General features: G+C 45.3%; 1 protein-coding gene and 1 long non-coding RNA gene across 2 annotated transcripts in view; both read left to right on the top strand.

Annotated features, from left to right (window-relative positions):
* Positions 1-2,340: 2,340 nt before the first annotated feature.
* On the top strand, positions 2,341-7,977 carry LOC107318676 (uncharacterized). The gene is made up of 3 exons (XR_001557437.3): positions 2,341-2,433; positions 6,308-6,493; positions 7,135-7,977. It is a non-coding gene; the product is annotated as an uncharacterized LOC107318676 (long non-coding RNA).
* A 3,033-nt stretch (positions 7,978-11,010) lies between these two features.
* The window catches only part of PRTG (protogenin), a 76,624-nt gene continuing 67,353 nt past the window's right edge, over positions 11,011-20,281 (top strand). The window contains exons 1-2 of the mRNA XM_015872803.2: positions 11,011-11,216; positions 11,988-12,290. Coding sequence (XP_015728289.2) covers positions 11,147-11,216; positions 11,988-12,290 — 373 coding nt within the window. The 5' untranslated portion in view covers positions 11,011-11,146. The remainder of the gene's footprint in view (positions 11,217-11,987; positions 12,291-20,281) is intronic.

The following is a 20,281-nucleotide window of genomic DNA, read 5'->3' as shown; positions in this document are numbered from 1 at the left end:
TTTTTCCCCCCCTCTCTAACCTGATTGTTTCATCCATAAACATACTTTGCAGACTTCCTACTGCTTTGATGTTTGATTTTTCTGCAGATCCTTACCACAGTTTTGGTGCTGTTTCAGTAGTTGACTGAGTTCACAAAAATTGGTGCATTTCCCATTGAAATCCACAGACTCTGGCATACCTTCAAAATGAAACATGACCTGGATCGACACAATTTCCTTTTTCCTTTTTCCTTTTGTTCTTTTTTTTTTTTTTCTTTTTTTCAGTGTGACTTAAACATTACTTAGCAAATACATGATACTCTTACCAGGTCCCCAGAGTGGAAATTGCATCACTACAATGAGAACGTACTAAAACATGAAATATTTAGAACTGAAGATGTCTGCTTTTAAGTACTGTGTTCATTTTACTCATTCCTTGTGTGGTCAAAAATAGTGTAGATTGTTAAAACAGAAGAGTCACCTCTTTTGTCTGTCATTGCTCAGAACGTCTGTTTATTTGTGTTTTCCTTTCTGTTTCTTGTTAATTCATTTGTTTTGGCGCTTGGATTCCTCACATGGATCATAAATCATTATCGAATGATTTTCTCTGTATGAGATTCTGTTGGGAGGGGCAGTTTATTTTCATATCTCTCCTTTTTAGTGAACCGATTGTTTAAAGGAATCTGCGCTCCGTTCTTACGATGTGAACCGAGAGCAGCTCACCTATTATCTGCGGTAAGACCACCGCCAGCAACAAAAACGCCTGTACGTTCAAAAGGCAAACAACACCTACCGCCTTTGTTGTTGTAAAGGAAGATTAAGCATTTAACTAGCTGCTGCATTGCTCTACATGGCTCACAAAATCAGCGTGTGAGAAGCGAGCCAAGCTTTGGTACTCTTGCGCTGAGTCATTTTTCTTTGAAGTAGAGACTTAACTGCTTTTTCTGTGTGAAACGTGTATCATTAGCACGCTAATCAGAATACAAACAGCTCGCAAAGGGGATAATGAGGGAGAACCTGTATGTAATACTTGTTTTACATCCACGTGACTCTGTAGAAAAATGTTTTGTTTCGCTGAGCTGTCCTTAATTTGAGGTTTCTTGCTTAATGAGACTTCAAACAAATTCTGCATTGTGGGTTTCAGGTTTTCATCCCAGAGAGAGGCTTGGGATTTCAGGGGGAGGGGGATGGCTTGAAAAACCTGAACAAACATTAAGTGAGCACGCCTCTTGAGGAAAGACAGATAAGGCAGCCTTCCTGGATGTGACAGCGTAGGACTTCCAGCTGAAATATACTGCAGACTGAAAACATGCATTGCAATTTGTGTTTCCTAAGCCCATTTGAGTGGAAGTTAAATCTAATTAAAAATGTGTTCATAATTGTCTGATAGCTTTTCTGATATTTTCTACAAGTTGAAATGTTTCTGACTGGGATTTTCTTTTGAGGGCTGTGAAGTACGACCTTTTGGAGGTCCTACTACACACTGCTGCTTGGGAGCATGTAAAATGCTAAAGGTTTAAATCAAATTGCCCTGAGGAATGGTTACTGACCTTTTGAATGCAAAGCTGTCAAAACCTTCAGCTTGGCATCGGCTGGAGAAGAACACTTATGGCAGATCAGTGCAAATTAGAAAACAGTGTGGTTCTGACTTTTGGTAATTCCTAGTTAGTAAGAAACAGCTCCTGTGCCTCCAGCAGCTGTTGGAGATAAACCCGATGTGCTTAGGAGTTGCCATGAATAGCATGTAATAGGTGGCTTTGTTGTTAGTTGGTTTTTTTTTTAATTTTTTTTTTCAGGGAAAGGCTTTTATAATCTACTTAAGAAATTAAAAGTTTTCATTAATTACCAAATCCTGATATAGTTATCTGAGCAGGACGCTTCACTGACTTCAAAGGGATTTTTGTCTGCTTAAGGAATGCAGGGTCAGGCCCTTAACTAGTGATAACTTTCTTCACTGGGTTGTCAGATATGACGAACCATGCCACTTTAATGGAGGTTACCCTCCATGCCACACCATCCCTTTGTCTTGAAAACCGGCTTTCTTTGCTTGCTCAGGTGACTGAGTTTCTGGGTGGCTGCTATGTGAAGTTGGAAATGACCCTCTGCCCAAAACTGCACTTTCTGTAAATGTAATTTCTTTATGTTGAGTAACAATAGTACATTATTTTCTGGTTATGATATATAATAAATCTAGTTAGGGGAAGTGTTTGACAGATTTATGACTCCTCCTATGTTATGAATTGCTGCCCAGCAATTAGTTGTCCATCCTTAATAGTTTCATTCCTAATTAGTTCTTTCTGAACTATTGCTTGCTACAATGCGGAGTTTTAAATGAGTGCCTTACTTTCTTTGTCAACTTACAGAATTGGACCAAAAAGAGCCCATCAGGAAACTGTTCATTCATACGTCGAATTTCAGACCAGTAATTATGAGCATCCTCTTGTGTGAACAGTGGTAAGCAGTCGTATATATCCCTTGCTGATTAATTATTTCAGATTAGTAAAAATAATTCAACATGCTTGATAGGAATGTTGCAGCTGCTCTTCTGTTAGTGTAATTAAAAATTAGTTATTAGGAAATTGGAGGTGCTGCTTCACCTAAAGTAAAAGTAATAGTTGAACTCTGTTAGCATGGAACTAAAAATTCTCTTTCTCAAAAGCTTTTACTGTTCTACACACTGAGAATTCAAAGTCTGTCAAAAATCCAGTTTCTACTTATATAAGTGTCCACAACTTATTGAAATGAAATAAAAAGAGAAGAAATGTGAAACTTTTCCCTGGCATTAAGAAAGCAAACATTAACTCCTCAGGTGTAAACAGGCTGGCTCAGCTGATCTCTCCCTGTAGGAAGAAATTAATCCTGATGATGATCTATGTAATTTAACAACCGAACAGCTCAATTGGTCAATGAGGGGCTGCAGCTGTAGAAGGAATGGGATGAGATGGGAGAGCTGCAGCGTGTGCCTTGGGGCATCCTGTCCTTGGGGTGCTGCATCTTGCTCTGGGCACCTCACAAAAGTCCATCCCAGCCTCTCCTGAAGCTGGGTAGGATTTTCTGTGCCCTCCTCGAGGGGAGGATTTGGACTGCTCTGTCTGTTGAGGATCTTCTTATCTCTTGCTAGGCTACAGAATCATGCTTCAGATGCTGCAGCAGCTTCTGCTGAATGGGATGCTGCTGCAGTGCTGGCTGGTTTTTTTAGTCAGGCACTTGCGTGGCCTGGTCCTCTGCTGAGCATGTTAGGCCAATTCCACTCACTCACTTAGATTCCTCATTACACACAGCTTTTTTTCCGTGTTACTTAGGATCAACTTTTTGTTGTGCATATAGTGGCTAGACAGGCAACTGCTGTAAAAAAAAAAAATGCAGTGGGGGAGCTACAAGGATGATGAGGGGGCCTGGAGCATCTCCCTTGTGGAGAAGCTGAGTCCTGGGACTGTTTAGCCTGGAGAACAGAAGACTGAGAAGCGATCTTATCAGTGCTTATAAATATCTAGTGGGCAGGAGTCAAGTGGATGAGGTCAGGCTTATTTCAACAGTGCCAAGCAACAGAACAAGGGGCAACAGCCACAAAGTGGAACACGGGAAGTTCCATGTGCACATGAATGAAAACTTCTTTCCCATGAGGGTGACAGAGCACTGGAACAGGCTGCCCAGAGAGATGGTGGAGTTTCCTTCCCTGGAGATGCTCAGAACCCATCTGGATGCTTTCTTATACAACCTACTTAGGGAACCTGCTTTATCTGGAAGTTTGGACGAGAGATCTCCAGAGATCCCTTCCAACCCCTACAATTTTGTGAGTCTGATTCTGTATGTTGTATGTGTATTATTTGCCCAATGCAGCAAGTTCTGCCATGGGCCTACATTTGGCTACTTTGACTTTCCAAAGGTATCTGAACATAAATGACAGCAGAATGTTATTTAGACTCTAGTAAAAAATAAAAATCCCAGGTTATACTGGATAACAGTATAGCTGAAACCAGGTTCTACTAGCAGCCTTAACTGCTGGCTGTTCTCCTGGTCTCTGTACTAGGCAGGCACAGCTCTCTGGATGATATGCTGAACTGAACCAGGGACTTAACTGCAGTGAAAAATACACTTAGTGGGAAACTTGTGTTACTCCCATCAGGACAAATTGCACCACCTGATTCCTCACTTGGCCACGGCAGCCCTTGTGCCCCCCCAGTGGGCACAGCACCTTACAAGTGCAGCACTGCACCAACCCAGGGGCAGATGCTGGTGGCTGCTCTTGTGGGAGAATCCTCCTGTGTGGCTGTGCTTCTGCCCTTCAACACCCACCATCAGGGCCAGGTAGGGCCCTGAGCCAATAGGGTGGGCTGCTCTGCATCCCCTAGGCCCTGTAGTGCTGGCAGAAAGTTCTTCCCAAACAATGGGAAGCCCCATGTGCTCCCAAGTGATTGCAGCCCAGCTGAGGTAAAATGCTTGTGGCTGCAGCTGATGGAGGTGGTAATTTCAGCATCAAAATTACAACCCCCTGTGCTGCCCAGCTTTTGGCTCCCCTCAGCCCAGCCCCCTCGCTCCCTCCTTGCACCCAGGTGTTGCCTTTTGCGGCCCAGCCTGAATTCTTGATGAAGTCATTCTGCTGCAAGTCACAGCTCCGTGTGGCCCTTCAAACATCTTGGTCTCTATCCCCAGAGCCACGTTTTGTGCACAGGGGCACTGGCAGGATGAGCCTGCTTGCTGGCGAGGGGGAGGAGGTGCTGGGAACATGCCTTGAAGGCTCCCAATCTGTTTATCTTCACACTCCTGAGAGGCGATCACTCTCCCGTGACACGGCAGTGCACTGAGGGAGCTGCACTGGCAGCAGGGAGATAAACCGGAGGGGCACAGGCTGCGTGGGCCAAGTGGCCTCTCCTTGACCAGCAATCCCTTATGTCTGTGGGAGATGGAGTGGGACAGGAGCAGCAGGAAGCCTCCTCCAATCCTTTCTAGCAGTTCCTCGGAATAAATTGTAGATAAGAGGAAAGGCAGCTGAGAATGCAAAGACAAAGAAAAGAGCTGCAGCCTTTTGCAGAAAAAATGAGTAGGTACCTGTAGTGAGGTACATACAGTGATTGATAGTTGGCCTCTGACTTGCTTTGTTTTTTGTTTATTTTATTTCCAGTAATTGTTTCCTGATTGGAAACATAGAGAGGGGAAAAAAGACAAATGATTTGCGTGTTTCCTGTTGTAACAGCAGAGTGAAGGTAACTTATACAGGGATGAAAAGAGACCATATTTCATGCTTGTTGCTAAACAAATAGCTGCAGAACAGTGGGTTGTCATGCTAAGCGAAACAGACGCTGACAAAAAGCTGCCTCTGTCTCAAAGGTTTGAGAGATTCCTTTGTAGATGCAAACACAGAAAGTGGTAACCTAGGAGATATTCTCTTTCTGCCCATTTGTTCTCAGTCTGAAACTTAAGTTGTTGACCCTGTGCATTAATGTTTTGATTTATAGAAAATAACGTCATCATGCAGTGCTTCGGTATTTGCAGGATTTTGACTTTGTTGGAGAAACTGTTGAGGGAGGGGACTGTTCTGAGCTAATTAAAAATATACACATTACAAATGCAGCTTATGGGGCAGCTCTCCACCTGCTGGCTGTTCCTGTTCTTCCCTGCAATGTTCATTCATTAACCATTATTGAAGTTATTCCATGTATTTTAGTGCACTATAGCTGCTGCCCTGTGCTACTGCTGTACCGCCAGCAGGATGGTGCAATCTTTCCTGGTTCTGTGTTCATTTTATGCTATCAGAAGGAGTAAAACCAAGGGGAAACAAGTCCAAGTCCTACTAGGGGAAAAAAGGAAGAGTTTTCTGGTAGGTTGGGTGTCTGAAGGAGTTCGCTGCAGGCAGGGCAGCATTGACTCTGGCACAAGAGCAGTGGGGGGAGAGGAAGCATAGGGCTGCTGTACACCTGAATCCCACAGTTAGAGCTCTGCACTGTGTGTAAGGGGAAGAGTGCACCTGGGATCGGGTATGCTCTCAGGTGTGTACCCTGTCTATGCAGCTGTGGCTGTGTGGTGTGCTAAAAGCATCAGGTAGAGGTCCTCTTCTCCCTAAACTCATGGCAGAACCCATCTTTGGTCCAGTGTGACCATAGCAACCTCCAAGGCACCATGAAGCAACATGGCTAAGGCAGAACCCTTGATTTGTACCAGCAAATCAGCATCGGAGAAGGTGCCTGGAAGAAAAGAGAAAAAAATAAATAAAAAATAAGGCTAGTGTAGCAAATAAATGGATTTCTTCCACTTTGGTGTTTGTTGGTTTAAACCACATGAGATCTGTGTTAAAATCCCTTTGTCGATGAAGTGTGCTTTTCCTGTACAGGAAGGCTCCCTGGAGAGAAAGTTCATTAGCATCCCAAGGGCTCAGCCCAAGGTGTGTTTGCCCATCTGCTCCAGGAAGGAGTGAATGTCCTTTGAGAAGGCAGCTGAGATGGTAACTGTACGCGGGCTTGGAATGAAGCAAGAAACTACTAAGTGACCAAATGTGCCGAAAGCAAACATTTGTATGGTGAGTCTTAATGGAGATGGCTTAACATATTGTAAATCTGTGAATTCAGTTGTAATTGGATCAGGAGTTTGGCATGAGCAACATGCAAGTGGCCAAGCTTGCCTCTAGTGACACCAGATCAAAAACATTCAGAGCAAGAACTGTAAAGAAGAAAGGGGTTTCTGTAAGCAGAAGGGAGCAATGCTGCACCAGCAGCACTGCAGATGTGGCTGCCATCAGCTGGATTTGAGGGCTTGACCAGCTGCAGGCGGAGCTGAGACAGTGCAAATTGCTGTAATTCTCCTGCAGTTAAAAAGACTCTGGCAATTACCACTGCTCTCAGGCTGCTCTGTGAGATGTCTGCAGTCCCCATGTATTGGCAGCTGTACCAAGTTGGTTGTATCATCCTCTTTCCTGGGTCCCTCTGGCAACAGCCATGGGGCAAGCCGGGATGTAGCAGTGGGAAAGGGTTTGAATATACAGGCTGGGATCAACAGAACCAGGAGTTTTGATAGCTTGGGTGTTTGCATGTTTGTTTAGAATGAGATTTGGGCTGCAACTTGGGTGTTGTGTCCAGGCCAAACACTGTCAGCGCTGCTGTGATGGCTTTTCCCAGAGCACCAGTATGATACAGCCAACACTGTGCTATTCCTTCTTCTCAGGTTTCTGAACTGACATGAAAGCTGAGCTGAACTGCTCAGTGCAAAACTGACCACGGTAATGGTGAACTTCTATCTGGTTCAAACTGCAAGCAATGTTAATGGTTTAAAACCACACAAAAAATTGTTCCAGCCTGGATGGAAACAACATTCTCCACCCATAGCCTGGATACGTGCCTTCTTGTGGCCACAGAGATCTTGAAAATATGGAGTTCACCAAGGGAAAACCCATTTCCAGGTGAATTTTCAGTTTCTTTCCCTGAGGCTCCTACATGCCATGGAGAGTTCTGCCTATTTGCTTTCATTCTAGTGATGCTGGCAGCACTTCAGACAAAGCCTGTAAGCATCATGGTCATGGGACTTCACTGACTGTCAGAAGGTCCCTGTCTCTCCTTGCTGGCTCTTAACATGACAAAAATTCTGGACTTTGCATCTTCACCCCATTCAGAAGCTGCACACACAGAGCACTGGAACAAAGACTTGAGCTGGATCAGTTCGTGTCAGTCTGATTTTTAAAATCTTTCTTCTCAGGAAATGTATGAACTGTGCTCATCAGGGCTGAGGCTGAGGGTGAAGTGCAGTATAAGGTAAGTTGGGTAATGCACAAGCTTCACGCTGTTATTCCAGCTGCTGAGAGCACTTTAAAGGGAACTCTTACTGCTGGCCCAGGTCTGAAGGCATTGAGGAGGTCACTGCTGAATTTACTACAAGGTATTATTGCTTTGAAAGCTGTGTGCATCTCACAGACTCAGGGGGAGAGCATGTATGGACCTGGAAAGAACCACAGAGCTGGGAAGGTTTCTCATAATTTCTCACATATGCCAAAAATAAAGATTGAGACAAGTGAAAAAATCTGCACTGATGAGAGGAGAAAAACTGCTGCCCTGGAGCAAAGTAGGCATAGGTTTGTTTGTGTTGGCTGGCATTATCTTGAACCCTCTGGACTGTCATCGTGCCTTTCTCAAGATAACAGTTCTGCGAGGCTGTTAGCCAAGGAGATAATTATGTTTATTGGCTCCATACTTACTAATGTGGTGGATTTGACAAAGTTATGGCTGCCAGTGCCTTTAAACTGTGGCTCAGTGGGTTTATCAGCCAGTGGCAAAATATGAATTTAGATATGTTATCTCAAGTCTGCACCATCTCTAAGGCAATTAATTACTGGAAAATGTGTTAAGATAAAAAACATCTGACAAATGAAGGGGGGGGAGGGAGAGTTTGTGCTGATCTGGTTACAGCATTGCTTTATTCTAGTATTGAATTTATCTGGTTTGCTCAAGAGAAATATGAAAATGGAAATATTGGTGTTGCTTGTAGCTGCCCAGACACTGGCACAATGAGCGCCCTGAAGGGACGCAGTACTCTTTGCTGATCCACTTAAAACAAGTGCTGCATTTGATCTCATGAGCCAGAACCTCCTGCTGGCACAGCACAGTCCAGGGAGACAGCAAAGCAGTGTCAGCGCAGCAGCAGGACGTGGCAGAGAGCACAGACAGCGCAGAGAATGTGAACCACCCACAAGTGGGGATGGGGTTCTCCCTCTGCTCCCTTCCAGAAAGCGTATTTGTCCCATTGCCCAGTACGACCACAGCCTGCCCTGATGTGGTGGCTGGAGCAAGGTGTCCCTCCCCAACAGAGTGGGACCATGCTCTGAGCTGGGACTACTGAACCACAGTGATTCTTTTGCCTCAAACTAGGATGCTGAACACCCGTGACACTCCGTTTCTGTGTGTTCCCTTCAGGTCAGTGTCTGCTGGGGGGTCCCACTCAGCCCTGGTGCGAGCGGTGCCCCCAGGCCTGGCCTAGAAGTCTTCCATGGGGCCCTGACCCCCTGCCTGGGGGCACTGCTCTGCTGCTCAGGAAGGACGTGCAGGGGTGATGGCTGGAAGCAATACATCACCTCGGAACAGATCAGAACCGCGTCTCAGATTACATCTGCCGTAATGGGAAATCCATACGGAAAATGAAGCCTGCTGATAAATATTTGGTAGTTACGCACTGAAAATGAGTGCGCTTTTGTATCACAGCATGAACGTGTGGTGCTCCTGGGCCTGCATCAGACTGTCTCAAAAGCATCGATTGCATCTATCTGTTTACTTTTACGCAACCTTAAATGCTTCGGCTATGGAATGTTCTTAATATCATTTATTCAAATTGAGTGAGAAGAATTGCACAGGTATTAAATGCCATTTTCATGTTTTATTAGCCTTACTGGGGAGTGTTCCGTTTGACACCCCTGTTGTTTTGCACAGTTCCTCACTCCAGCTGTGCTCTGAGGTGCATTCCTGTGGCATCATGCTGTGCGTAGTGCTCATCAACATCTCAGATCATGAGGTGAATCCCACATAGATCAAAGATAGCTAATTTGAGACACTGTCAGAAGGGGAAATCACAGATAAATACACTATGACTGGTTTTGTTGCTGTGACTACAACTTAAACCTTTTTTTACCCCGGTGTTATTTGTTCTCCCCAAACCCAGCGCAGTGCTGAGCACAGCAGCGGTGCAGCTGCAGAGCAGGTCATGGGGTGCCCTGAAGATGCTGGGAGGGCAACTATGGACCTGTAGACCTCAAACTTCCCCATCAGTGTGTTTGCTTTCCAGCAGTTCTTAATTCAAGTTGAGTAGGAGAAAATACAAATAATGGAATAGGCTACAGAGGTATGAGCTCTCCACAGGCAACACTGAATTCAGATCATAAGCAATTTAGGTTATTTTTGAGCTCCAGTAAATGATTTTTTTTTTTCTAGTTCATGGTTTTTGTGACTGGATACAAAGTAAAACACTGAGGAAGTTTCAAAAGGACCAGACGGAGTAGGGTGTGATGCTGTGCTCCTATTTGGAGACCAAAGTGATGGATGTGCTGTTCTGTTGTGCGAAGTGAGTGTAAAACTACCGGACACCTCTTGGGTAGCTGTGATTTGCATGCAAAACCCGGCTTTCCTAATTACCTTTCCTGAAAACCTCATGCTAAGATCAGAGAAGCTGAAACCGTCTGCTCATGTATTGTTGACGAGTGAGAAGGGGGATGGAGGTGAGCTATGGCTTGCACCGTGTTTGTACAGCCCTGCCGTTCCGTTGGCGGCTTTTAGCAGAGTCAGGAGCCGAGGCCGTGCCCCGGTGATGATGCAGCAGCAGGACGGGGTTTGGCTGCCGGCTCCTGGGAGCTTTGCAGCGCTGGCAGGAACACAAAGCAGTACAAACAGCAGTACAAACTGCCCGGCCCTGCCGTCAGCAGCTCTCACAATGAATGCAAACAGGGGGCAAATCTGCTGAGTAAGAAGATGCCTTCCCTACGGGGTAACTTTAGAAACGATAACTCTGAACAGACAAAAAAGAGCTTAGAGTCCCCATTTCCAAGTCAGCTGCCAGAGCGGGGTAAGATCACGGGTGAAGCTGAGAGCTTAAACGCTACCAGCAGCGTTTGGTTTGGTGACAGCCGTCGGGTGGCTGCGATCAGCCCGGGTGCCCGCACTGCCGAACCGGCCGGCACTGCACCTGCACCGGGCACCGCAGGAGCCCCTGCCCGCCGAGCACGGAGCCGCACCCGTGTCCAGACAGCTCGCAAATGTTGCCGGCCCCCGCTGCCGGTCCGGCTTCGGTGGGCTCCGGGTGGGGTGGGGTGGGGTGGGGTGGTCCGGCGGGGATCGCCGCACGGCGCGGCCCGAGCAGAGCGCCGCCAGCGGGGCGGGGGTCGCTGGAACCGGCCCAGATGGCGCCAGCTTCCCCCCACACCCCCGACTCCTTCCACCGCCCCCTCGCTCGCGGGCCGGCTCCTGCCCCCCGCCCGGCAGAGCCTTCCCCGCCCCGGGGGCATTGTCCGCCGCAGCCCGCCCCGTCCAGCCCGGCCCTCCCCCCGGCCGCCCGGCCCTGCCCCTCGCCCCTCTCCTCCCCGAAGGCCAATGGAGACGGGATGCGGAGAGTAGGGCCGGGACGGGCGCGCCGGGGCCGCTCCGTCCGCCCCCTGTCTCCTCCCCTCGGCCGCTGACCGCTCTCTCGCGGCGGCCGGCGGGGCATGCCAGCCGCGTCCCGCTGCATGGCGCTGCTCCGGGCGCTGCTCGGGGCGCTGCTCCTCCCGATGCCAGGTGAGTCCTCACGCTGCCGCCGCCGCCCCATTGTCCGCTCCGCTCCGCGCGGCCGCACGTGGTTTTATTTATCCGACATCACCCGGCACCGCGAGCGGGAGGGAAACGGAGCGAGAGGGAGGGAGAGCGCGAGCGGCCCCGCTTTGTTCGTGCCGCGCCACGACGGGGCGGGCGGTGCAGCGCCCAGCGGAGCCCCGACGGCAGGAGGCGCCCGTGGGCCGCGGGGCCGGCTCTTAGGCGGCTTTAGTCGGCTGTTGGGCGGCTGTTCGGCGGCCACGCGCTCGCGGCCCCCGGGGGTGCGTGAAGGGCCGCGGGCGGGGGGCCCTCGGGGGGGCCCGGCGGTCAGAACGAGACTGTTCCGCCAAGGAGTTCTTGTAAAATTAACCTTTTACGACTCGCCCCGCTCCAGCTCATTTGACAGGCTCGTAAAATTAGCGAGCTCGCTGCCCGGAGCTGTACCGACAAAACGGAGCTGACACCTGTGCGGCAGCACCACAGCTCGGGGGGCTGTGCTGGATCCCGCGTGGTGGATCCCGCTTGTGAGCGCGGCTGTGGGTGCACTGAGGTGTCGGGGCATTGCAGAGCCCAAATGCTTTACGCGACCCACAGCTCATAGCTCCTATTTCCCCGAGGTTCTGTGGTGCGGCTGTGGGGCCCAAACTCTTTGCAGTCGTTAATAGTAAGTTGCGCCTCGTGCTGTGTGTGCTGCTCACACTGTGCTTGGTACCAGCGCTCCCGTCCTTACAGCCGATGTCTTTCTCTCTCCCTCAGGAGTGTGGTGCTTTAGCGAGCTGTTTTTTGTGAGAGAGCCTCAAGATGTGACAGCCTCCAGGAAGGACGCGGTGGTGTTAGACTGCCAGGCCCGTGGGGAAGCTCCTATAACTATTACGTGGCTGAAAAACGGAGGCAAAGTGTCAGAAAGTGAAAGGATCTACACCTTATCCAATGGCTCTTTGTACATCAGTGAGGTGGAAGGAAGGAAAGGAGAGCAGTCTGATGAAGGATTTTACCAGTGCTTGGCTCTGAACAAGTATGGAGCCATTCTCAGTAAAAAAAGTCACCTTACACTAGCAAGTAAGTGCCAGCTCTTGTTTGTTAACCTGCTCCCGAGTTTGTGGCTAAAGCTCCTCAACAACGCAAAGCAACTGACTGCTTTGATGTTTGTGTGCTTGGAAAGACTAATCCTGCAGGGGGTTTGTTTCTTTTTAAATGTGTAAATATTATGAGCAAAACTTGCCATGGCCCTGTTCATTCCTTGGTGTGGGCAGGGAGGCACAGCCACGCATGGGACCTTGTGGGTTTGGTGCCTTGTATGTGTGCAGGCTGCAACATACAGCTTTGCTGGCATGCAGGCACCCTGCTATTGAAAGTTATGGGTCTCAAATACCATTTGTGAAGCTTTTCTAGGGTTATCTGTACATCTGATCTTTTTTCTTTTCCTTGTCTAATAGCTTGATGTTGTGCTGAGCAGTCTTGGGGATATCTTGGGGCCAGAGCAGAATGATAACAGTAGCCTGTCTTGGAGATGGGAGGGAGTGGAATGATTTTCAAGGCCTCCATGAAGAATGAATTACCAAGTCCTTGCTGTTCCCATAGATAGGATGAGAGGGAATGGCCTCACATTGCGCTGGAGGAGGTTCAGGCTGGATGTTAGGAAAAACTCCTCCAAAAGTGTGGTCAGTCAATGGCACAGGCTGCCCAGGGAGGTGGTGGAGTCACTGTCCCTGGAGGTGTTCAGGAGCCATGGAGATGTGGTACTTAGGGATATGGATTAGCAAATGTTATCAGTAGGTGGACTGCTGGACTAGATGACCCTGGAGGTCTTTTCCAACTTTAATGATTCTGTGATTCTATGCTGTGTGTATGTGCAGCCAAGCAGACACAAGTACTGTCCCATTTGGAGATACTGCAGGGTTCTCTGGGACCAACGATAGGGGCCTGTCACACAGTGCTATTAGGGAAGCAAGAGTCATGACTGTAGGGCACTCCAGGCCCTTACACTGGATGAATGGTGAGAGGGATAGTTGCATGTAAGTGCTTTTACAGCCCTAACAGTCTGACCCTGAGCGTGTGTTGGCCTCTGTTTTCCTACCATCTTTTAATGTATCGAACAAGGGATGTGTGCTGCAAACTGAATGCCATGACAGTGCAGAGCTTTGCCAGTAGGCTGGAGTCATTTCAAAGAAAGTGTAACAGAGTACACAGTTTATGTAGTCTTCTCATGTTCCCTCACTAATAGGACTTAACTGATGAACTTAATCTAATAGGAAAAGGCTTCCTTTGACCTCTTCAACCCTGTTCTTAGTGGCAAGTTGCCCTAAACTGTGGCACTGATACCTTTGTGGAAACTAGATGTTACTTGTAAATTACAGGTTTATCAAATTCAATCTGAAACTAGTTAATACAGTTGGTACATGATACTCATGTTAACATTCAGGCTTTTCTTAACGTTCCTATTTTTTCCTTCTGTACTTCCAAACGGACTGCAAAAACTAACAGTAAGGTATCACAGGAAGGTGTGAAATACCTTCTTCAGTGAGCCAGAGCTTTGGGCAGTTGAAAACCAGCCTGGAAGCAGGTGGGTCCAAGTGAGTTATGAGTCTTCTCATGCTGCGCGAGGCTGCGAGCTGTAAATTTAAAAAACCTGGCTATTTATTACTTTGTATCACGGTACCTCATTCACATACAGGATTAACAGACTGTGGTTCTTAGATACTTTTGATTAAATGGTGAACAATAAAGTATTGATGTTGTTGATGTTTACATTCACGTCATTAGGTTTCAGAGACTCAGCACCATTAATAAAGAGGCTGAAGAAATCTGTTCTTACGAGGCCAGCAATCTCATGTTTTATAAGCACAGAGCAAAGCAGTAGATGATGGATTCTGTATGTGAGACTGAGGAAAAATTAGCATCATTTTAAATCCGAGATGTTATAGGTTGAGCACTGTGTTCTTGATTACAGAGAACTTCTGGAGCAGTGTGGAGCACTGTATGGATTAGTGTATCACAGTAATACTCTTGTGGCGTCGTCTTTTTTCTTTCCTTTGAGGCTGTCAAAAGGTTTCCTTTTTTTTCTTTGAGTGCTTATGGCTGGTGAAGAAATGGTGGATCCATAAGGATCCCAGTAGGTGTTATTGACTTGAAGATGGAGTGGTTAACTAGTGGCCAAACGTGAAATTATCCTGTGCAGAAATTTGTTCATTTTGGTTATATTCCAGTCTGCTCCATTTCAGAATGTCATATCTTTACTGTCAACTACAAGTAAGGCAGCAATTGGTATAATTACCATTGGTATCATTGAAGTCCAGAAAGCACGTGCAAAATTAGTTTTATATCTCATTTTTACAGTGTCTCTGCTGGCTGTCGTGTCTTGGCTGTACTTTGCAGAGGTCTTTAGTGAATGAAATTTGAAGTCTTGGGGGATTTTTAGGCTTGTAACTGTGTTCAGAGGCAGTTCTCAGTTGCCGCGAAAGCAAATTACCTCGTGGTCAGGGCATGGAAGGAACCGTACATATTAAACAGGTGGAGAATAGGCATTAAATGGGCATTCTTTCTTCGGAGGAAAAAAGCAAATGCTGTCTTTAGTTTCTGGTAGCAGCAGGGTGCGAGGATGTTCTTTTACTCTGCCTGGTCAGAGCTTTTGCCAGTAAGCTTATCTTTTGCTTCAGAATTGTAATGTTTAGTGTTGCATTTGGAAACCAATAACTTTAATCTGTCCGAGAGTTTAAGATTTGAACACACAAGGAGATCAGGTCTTGGTTTCTAAAGTTAGGAACTGGAAGCTGAAGGTTGCACTCTTGGCAAGAATTCCATTATTCATGTGCAAATTAAGAATTCACAGGGTTAAAAGGTTAGAAACTGGCCAGGATGAGGTTTACCCTTGTGATAAAGAGCAGATGACCCTCATTCATTGGCCAGTGCTTTCATGTAGCTCCTCTGCAAAGTTAGTGATTGCCATGAATTGTTCTTGAGGAATGCAGAAATTCAAATGTGAGCAGGCCTTTCCTTAAGTGTCACTATGGAGCCTTATCTCCTGAGCACATCAGAGTAGGTCTGCAGGGACAGGGTTCCTCCCCAGAGGCCCCAAGGCTTTGCTTTCCTGTTGTTCATCCATGCACAAAAGAATTTGACTAATTTAGGGCTTTTTTTTTTCTCTTTTTTTCTGTAAGATCCCCCTACTCTTTTGAAGGGAGCTGTGGAGCTGAGGTATCGCTTAGGTAAAAATAAATATTCGTTTCAGTCCGTGCTTGTAGTTCTTCCAAAGCCGGCTGATTGACACAGGGGGGAGAGAGGGAGGTTCCTGCGTAGCTCTTTGTGAGGCTCCATGTGGGGGTGAAATGCTAACAGTGAAGAGTAAATGACTTGCTCAAAATTCATCTTATTGCAGCCAGGGCAACTGGGAGAGCTCTCTCTGGTTAGAATTTAAAAGGAGTGTAGAATGTGGAGGAAGCCCAATTACTTTTAGTACAACTTTGAATCAGCTAAAAATAAAGTGGGATTTGTGTATTTCTGCATTTTAAAGTATGAATGAAAGTTTAACCTCAGTTGGCAAAGACTGTGTAAAATACAGACATCCAATAAGGTGACACTAAGAAAAAATGGAGGAGGAGGAATGGTGTTTTGAAGTTAGTAATGCAGGCTTTGAGTAGAGGCTGGACAGGATGCTTGTTGTTTATTTCCTTTTCACAAGTGGGAATTGGAGGCTTGGATGGATGGGATACATACAGCTGCAAGGAGTATTCCTAGATTATTTTACAGTTTGTGAAATATTCGGCCTGGTGCACATAGCAGACTTCTTAGTGGAGAGTTTGTGCTTTTGTTTACCTGCTGGGGCAGTGATGTGACTTCTGGTCCCATTGCAATGTCAATAATTGTCAGTGTTTATGTTTTGATATCCTACATCTCTTGCTCTGCTTTTAAATATCCGATTACGTAAGAGTGCCTCCCACTGAGCCTTATCCTCTGCTGTGGCAATCATGCTTTCTAAGCAGTAAACCACTCTTGTTCCAGATGCTTGTTCCCACTTCTGCATCGTGCCCTTCCTTGTGTGGGCACAGCTACATGTGTGGCAAACAGGACAGGGAACTGGTGAGGGTTAAAATAATAAAATTAAAATAAAAGATGTTTTTTAACCCAGATGAGCTCCCTGATGTGGTTTGTCATGGAGCCACTTGCACTGGATGTACTGGTGCAACTGAGAGGAATGATGTGGAGGTGGAGAGGCTTGATGGAGACAGAGAAAGGCCATTGAAAATTAGATAGTTGCAGAAATAAGTGTTCATCAAACTGTGGCCTTTGTAGAGTGTGCATACAGGCAGAAACGTTAACAGCCTTTCTGCTGTTAATTTTTTAAAGTTTATTTAGTGTCTCACCTTAAACAAGGGGGTTAACAGCTGTAGTCTAACACAATATAAACTTTATTTTGTGTCATTTGATGGATCCTCCAAATTTTTATGTGGCTCAAATGTGTGCTTAATGATGTTAAATAGTAATGGAAAGAGAAAGAAGGTTCTGCAGTGAGGGTGGGGGGCAGAAGGGCAGGAGTGTTTTTTCACTGGGGTGGAATGAAGTGGCAAATGGCTGATGTAGGGAGTGGTCTTGAATTGAAAGAGATAACAAGGCTTAATGCTGTAGGACTAATATGGTTACAGGCAGTTTGAGGAAGCTCTTGTTTTTGGTTTTTACAAGTGCTGCCTTATTGCTGTTGTTTTGATTAGTTGATTTGAGCATCCTGGGAAGAGAACCTTGCTTCCTAAGCTGAGGGTGAATGTGGCTGTTCTTTGGTGTGTTTAATTCCAGTATTTAAGGCAGGAGATGTTTAGTGTCTCAGTTAGAATGCTGGTTGTTGGCAGTGAAGAATAGTAGTAACATTTTTGTCCTTTAATTGAGATAAATTGAAGAAATTAAAAAAAAATAAGGACAAATGTTTTCCTTCATAACACTTTTCCTTTCAGAATTTTCTTGCAGAACTCTCTCAAACAACTTCTGAGCTGAGCTTCTAAAACAAATTTACAGAATAAATTGTCAGCTTCCTTTAAGACATAAGCACTGCTTGCCTTTCTCCTTTCTTTACCCATCCTTCCATCAGTAACTGATCTGTGCTTCTTAAAGCTCTTCCTTGTACTAAAGCATGGGCTTCTATATCATTGCTGGACAAAAGAAATATGAATTTCTACTTAACACAAATGTTTGTTTTCACTGCCATGTCACTAGAGAAGTGGGCTTTGCAAGGGATTTCTCAACACTTTGGCTTCATATTTGTTAAACATAATGCCAAATTGACCCATTTTATGTCACTGCTTTTCTTCTGAGCTAATACAACCAAAGCTTTTATGTTTGGATGGTTGGTTGTTTGTTTTAAACTGGCTTTTATCAGTTTCACTTTATAATTTCTAAAGTTTTTACCAGCTTGATTTTTAAAGGAGTGTTTGGTCTTACTGGTGGTGGGCTCTATAGCTAGTAAAACCTCCTTCTGTATGTTAAAATGTTAAAGGGAAACATGCCAGAATTTGCTCTGAGCTATGACTAGAGAGAGGTGTGTTTCTCACCTGGTACAAGTTCTAAATGTGATGCATGTCGTGAAGTACTGAGATTTCTGCTTCTTTTCTACTGCAGTAAAAGATGCTGTTCTGTTCTTGCAGTGTGGTGCTCTTTCTTAACACCCCTTTCTTCCCCTCCCCCCCCCCCTGCATTTCTTGGTGTAGAAATTGTTGAAAGGGCATTCAGTAAGGCCCCCTTTTGTCAGCCAGCTCTGATTATCCTCAAGAAAAGGATCTCACTCTGAGCAGTTGTTTGCCTAGAGACTTGTTGTCACGTCTTCACAATTTAACAGCTGTGGCTATTGATGGTGTGCAGAACAACTTAAGACAATGGCAAAAGAGAATCTTGGAGGAAGAATTTACAAGTTACTAAGCACTTTTCTACAGAAATACAGACATTTTCATTGTTGGACAAATTTGTGTTTTGTTTTTGGGTGTCTTCTCCATAATTTCTTGTATTTCTACATCTTACATCCAAAATTGTGAACATTATCTTTTGTTTAGTTTTGCATTGTCGTTTTTTTTTTTTTTTCTATTCCATCAATAGGCCCAGCTGTTGAATTGGGATTGATTACTTCCAGGCTTTATAACTGGTAATCACCACCTAAGTGAAAAAGTAATCAACAATGCCAAATCTCCACATTTTGTTGAGCAAGTGTGGGTTGTATGGTCAACATTAGTTACCAGGGTCAACCTCTACTTAGCTTTTAAGCAGCAGCATTTTAAGCAGCCTACATTTCTAAGTTGATTGTCCCACAGCAATTGAATTAGAGGAGAAAAAAATCAAAGTAAATTGTCTGTGCTGGGCAGCTAGAAATCCATTGGGCAGTCTTCATACATCTGTAGTAAAACTTTGTGTGTGGATAAAATTGTTACTTTTTTGCAGATGGAGATACAGGAGATACAGCAGACATAGAAAGGAGATGGTTATGAAACCACTGTTTTGGCTGTGGTTTCTGTAATGAAGTTACAACCTTCTCTTCTATATTGTTTTCTCTGTTAAAAGATTTGGAGGGAGATCGCTTTCCTTATGTATTACAGGAAAATGTAAATAAGTAATACCAGGCAGATAAGTGTGTATATATGTGTATTTTTTTACTTGGTGTTTCTTAACTATTAACAGTAATTCTGGTTAGTTTTTTCAATGAAATAGAATTTGGTCTTCTTGGGGAACTGAAATCTTCGCTCTGTTGCAAAGACAAAACAAACAAAACAACAAAAGTGAATCCTAGATAATATAATAATCACGTCTCAAGGCCCTTTTCCAGAACATTCATTTCTCAATTGTTGTCTCTGTTGGGCTTCTGTGAGGAGCTTCCTGATACATCAGTGCATCTGCAGTCCAGGGAAAGGGCCATTTAGATAACATTACCACCTGATCACAGGTGCACATAGGTCTGATTTGTGCTTGGGAAGCTCACTTAGATTGTTCTCTTTACCATCAGCCCCAAATGACAAGGTGCCATTTATTTGTCTCTGCCACTGTTACACTAAACAGCTTTTAAAACTCCTGTTAGAATTTGGCTGATAAGGAAACTCAGTACATTTCTCAGTATTAAGTTGCTGAAGAAGTTATGTTCACTTCTGGCTTGGGCATTTCTTTGTAGCAACCATATCAAAAGACTAGAATAAAACATGAGAAATGAAACAGTGAGAATGAATATGTTATGAAAGTTATAAGAGTTCTGATAAACAGCTTCATATCCAAAACTGTTACTAGTATTTAATCATTGATTTGAGGCAAAAGTAACAATGTACAGGGATATTTTACCATCTCTCGGAGTATTACAAGGGATGAGTCACAGGTACTGGGGAGGGAGAATCTTGGCAAAGAGTGGAACAATTCAGTCTTTGGGAGCCTTAGTTCTTGGGTTTACAGTTGTATAAACTTATTTCCTCTTCTGACTAATTAGTAGGAATACACATATATTTCTATACATTGTTTGAAAATGTTCTAATAGATTTGTTTCTGTTCGTATACGGTGTTTTGAGGAAAGATTTCTGGAATATGAAATAAACTGAATGAGTGACATACTGATTGCGAAGTTGGCAGCAAAACTGAGAACCAACAAAAGTGCTTATTATAGAAGTAAAAAATAGGCAGAAACCTTAGTAAGTGGAGTTTGCAGGAGTTGTGGGCATGGATGCTGATGGGGCTTACAGAAACGCGGAATGGCTTAGGATGGAAGGGGATCTTAGAGATAATCTAGTTCCAACCCACCTGCCATGAACAAGGTTGCCAGCCTATTCACTAGTCTGCCCAGGATCCCATCCAACCTGGCCCTGAATGCCCCCAGGGATGGGGCACCCGTATCTTCTCTGAACATCCTGTTCCAGTGCCTCACCACACTCTGAATAAAGAATTTCTTCCCAACATCTAACCTAAATATCCCCTCTTTTAGTTTAAAGCCATTCCCTCCTTGTTCTGTCCTTATCAGACCATGTAAAAAGTCATTTCCCCTCTTGCTTGTAAGCTCACTTCAAGCAAGGACACAATGAGGTCTCCCCAGAGCCTTCTCTTCT

Source organism: Coturnix japonica, chromosome 14 (assembly GCF_054131305.1).
Source record: "Coturnix japonica strain WE chromosome 14, WE-NBRP24, whole genome shotgun sequence".
Classification (NCBI taxonomy): Eukaryota; Metazoa; Chordata; class Aves; order Galliformes; family Phasianidae; genus Coturnix; species Coturnix japonica.
Note: the sequence above shows the minus strand (reverse complement) of the source record. Positions and strands in the feature narration are given on the sequence as shown.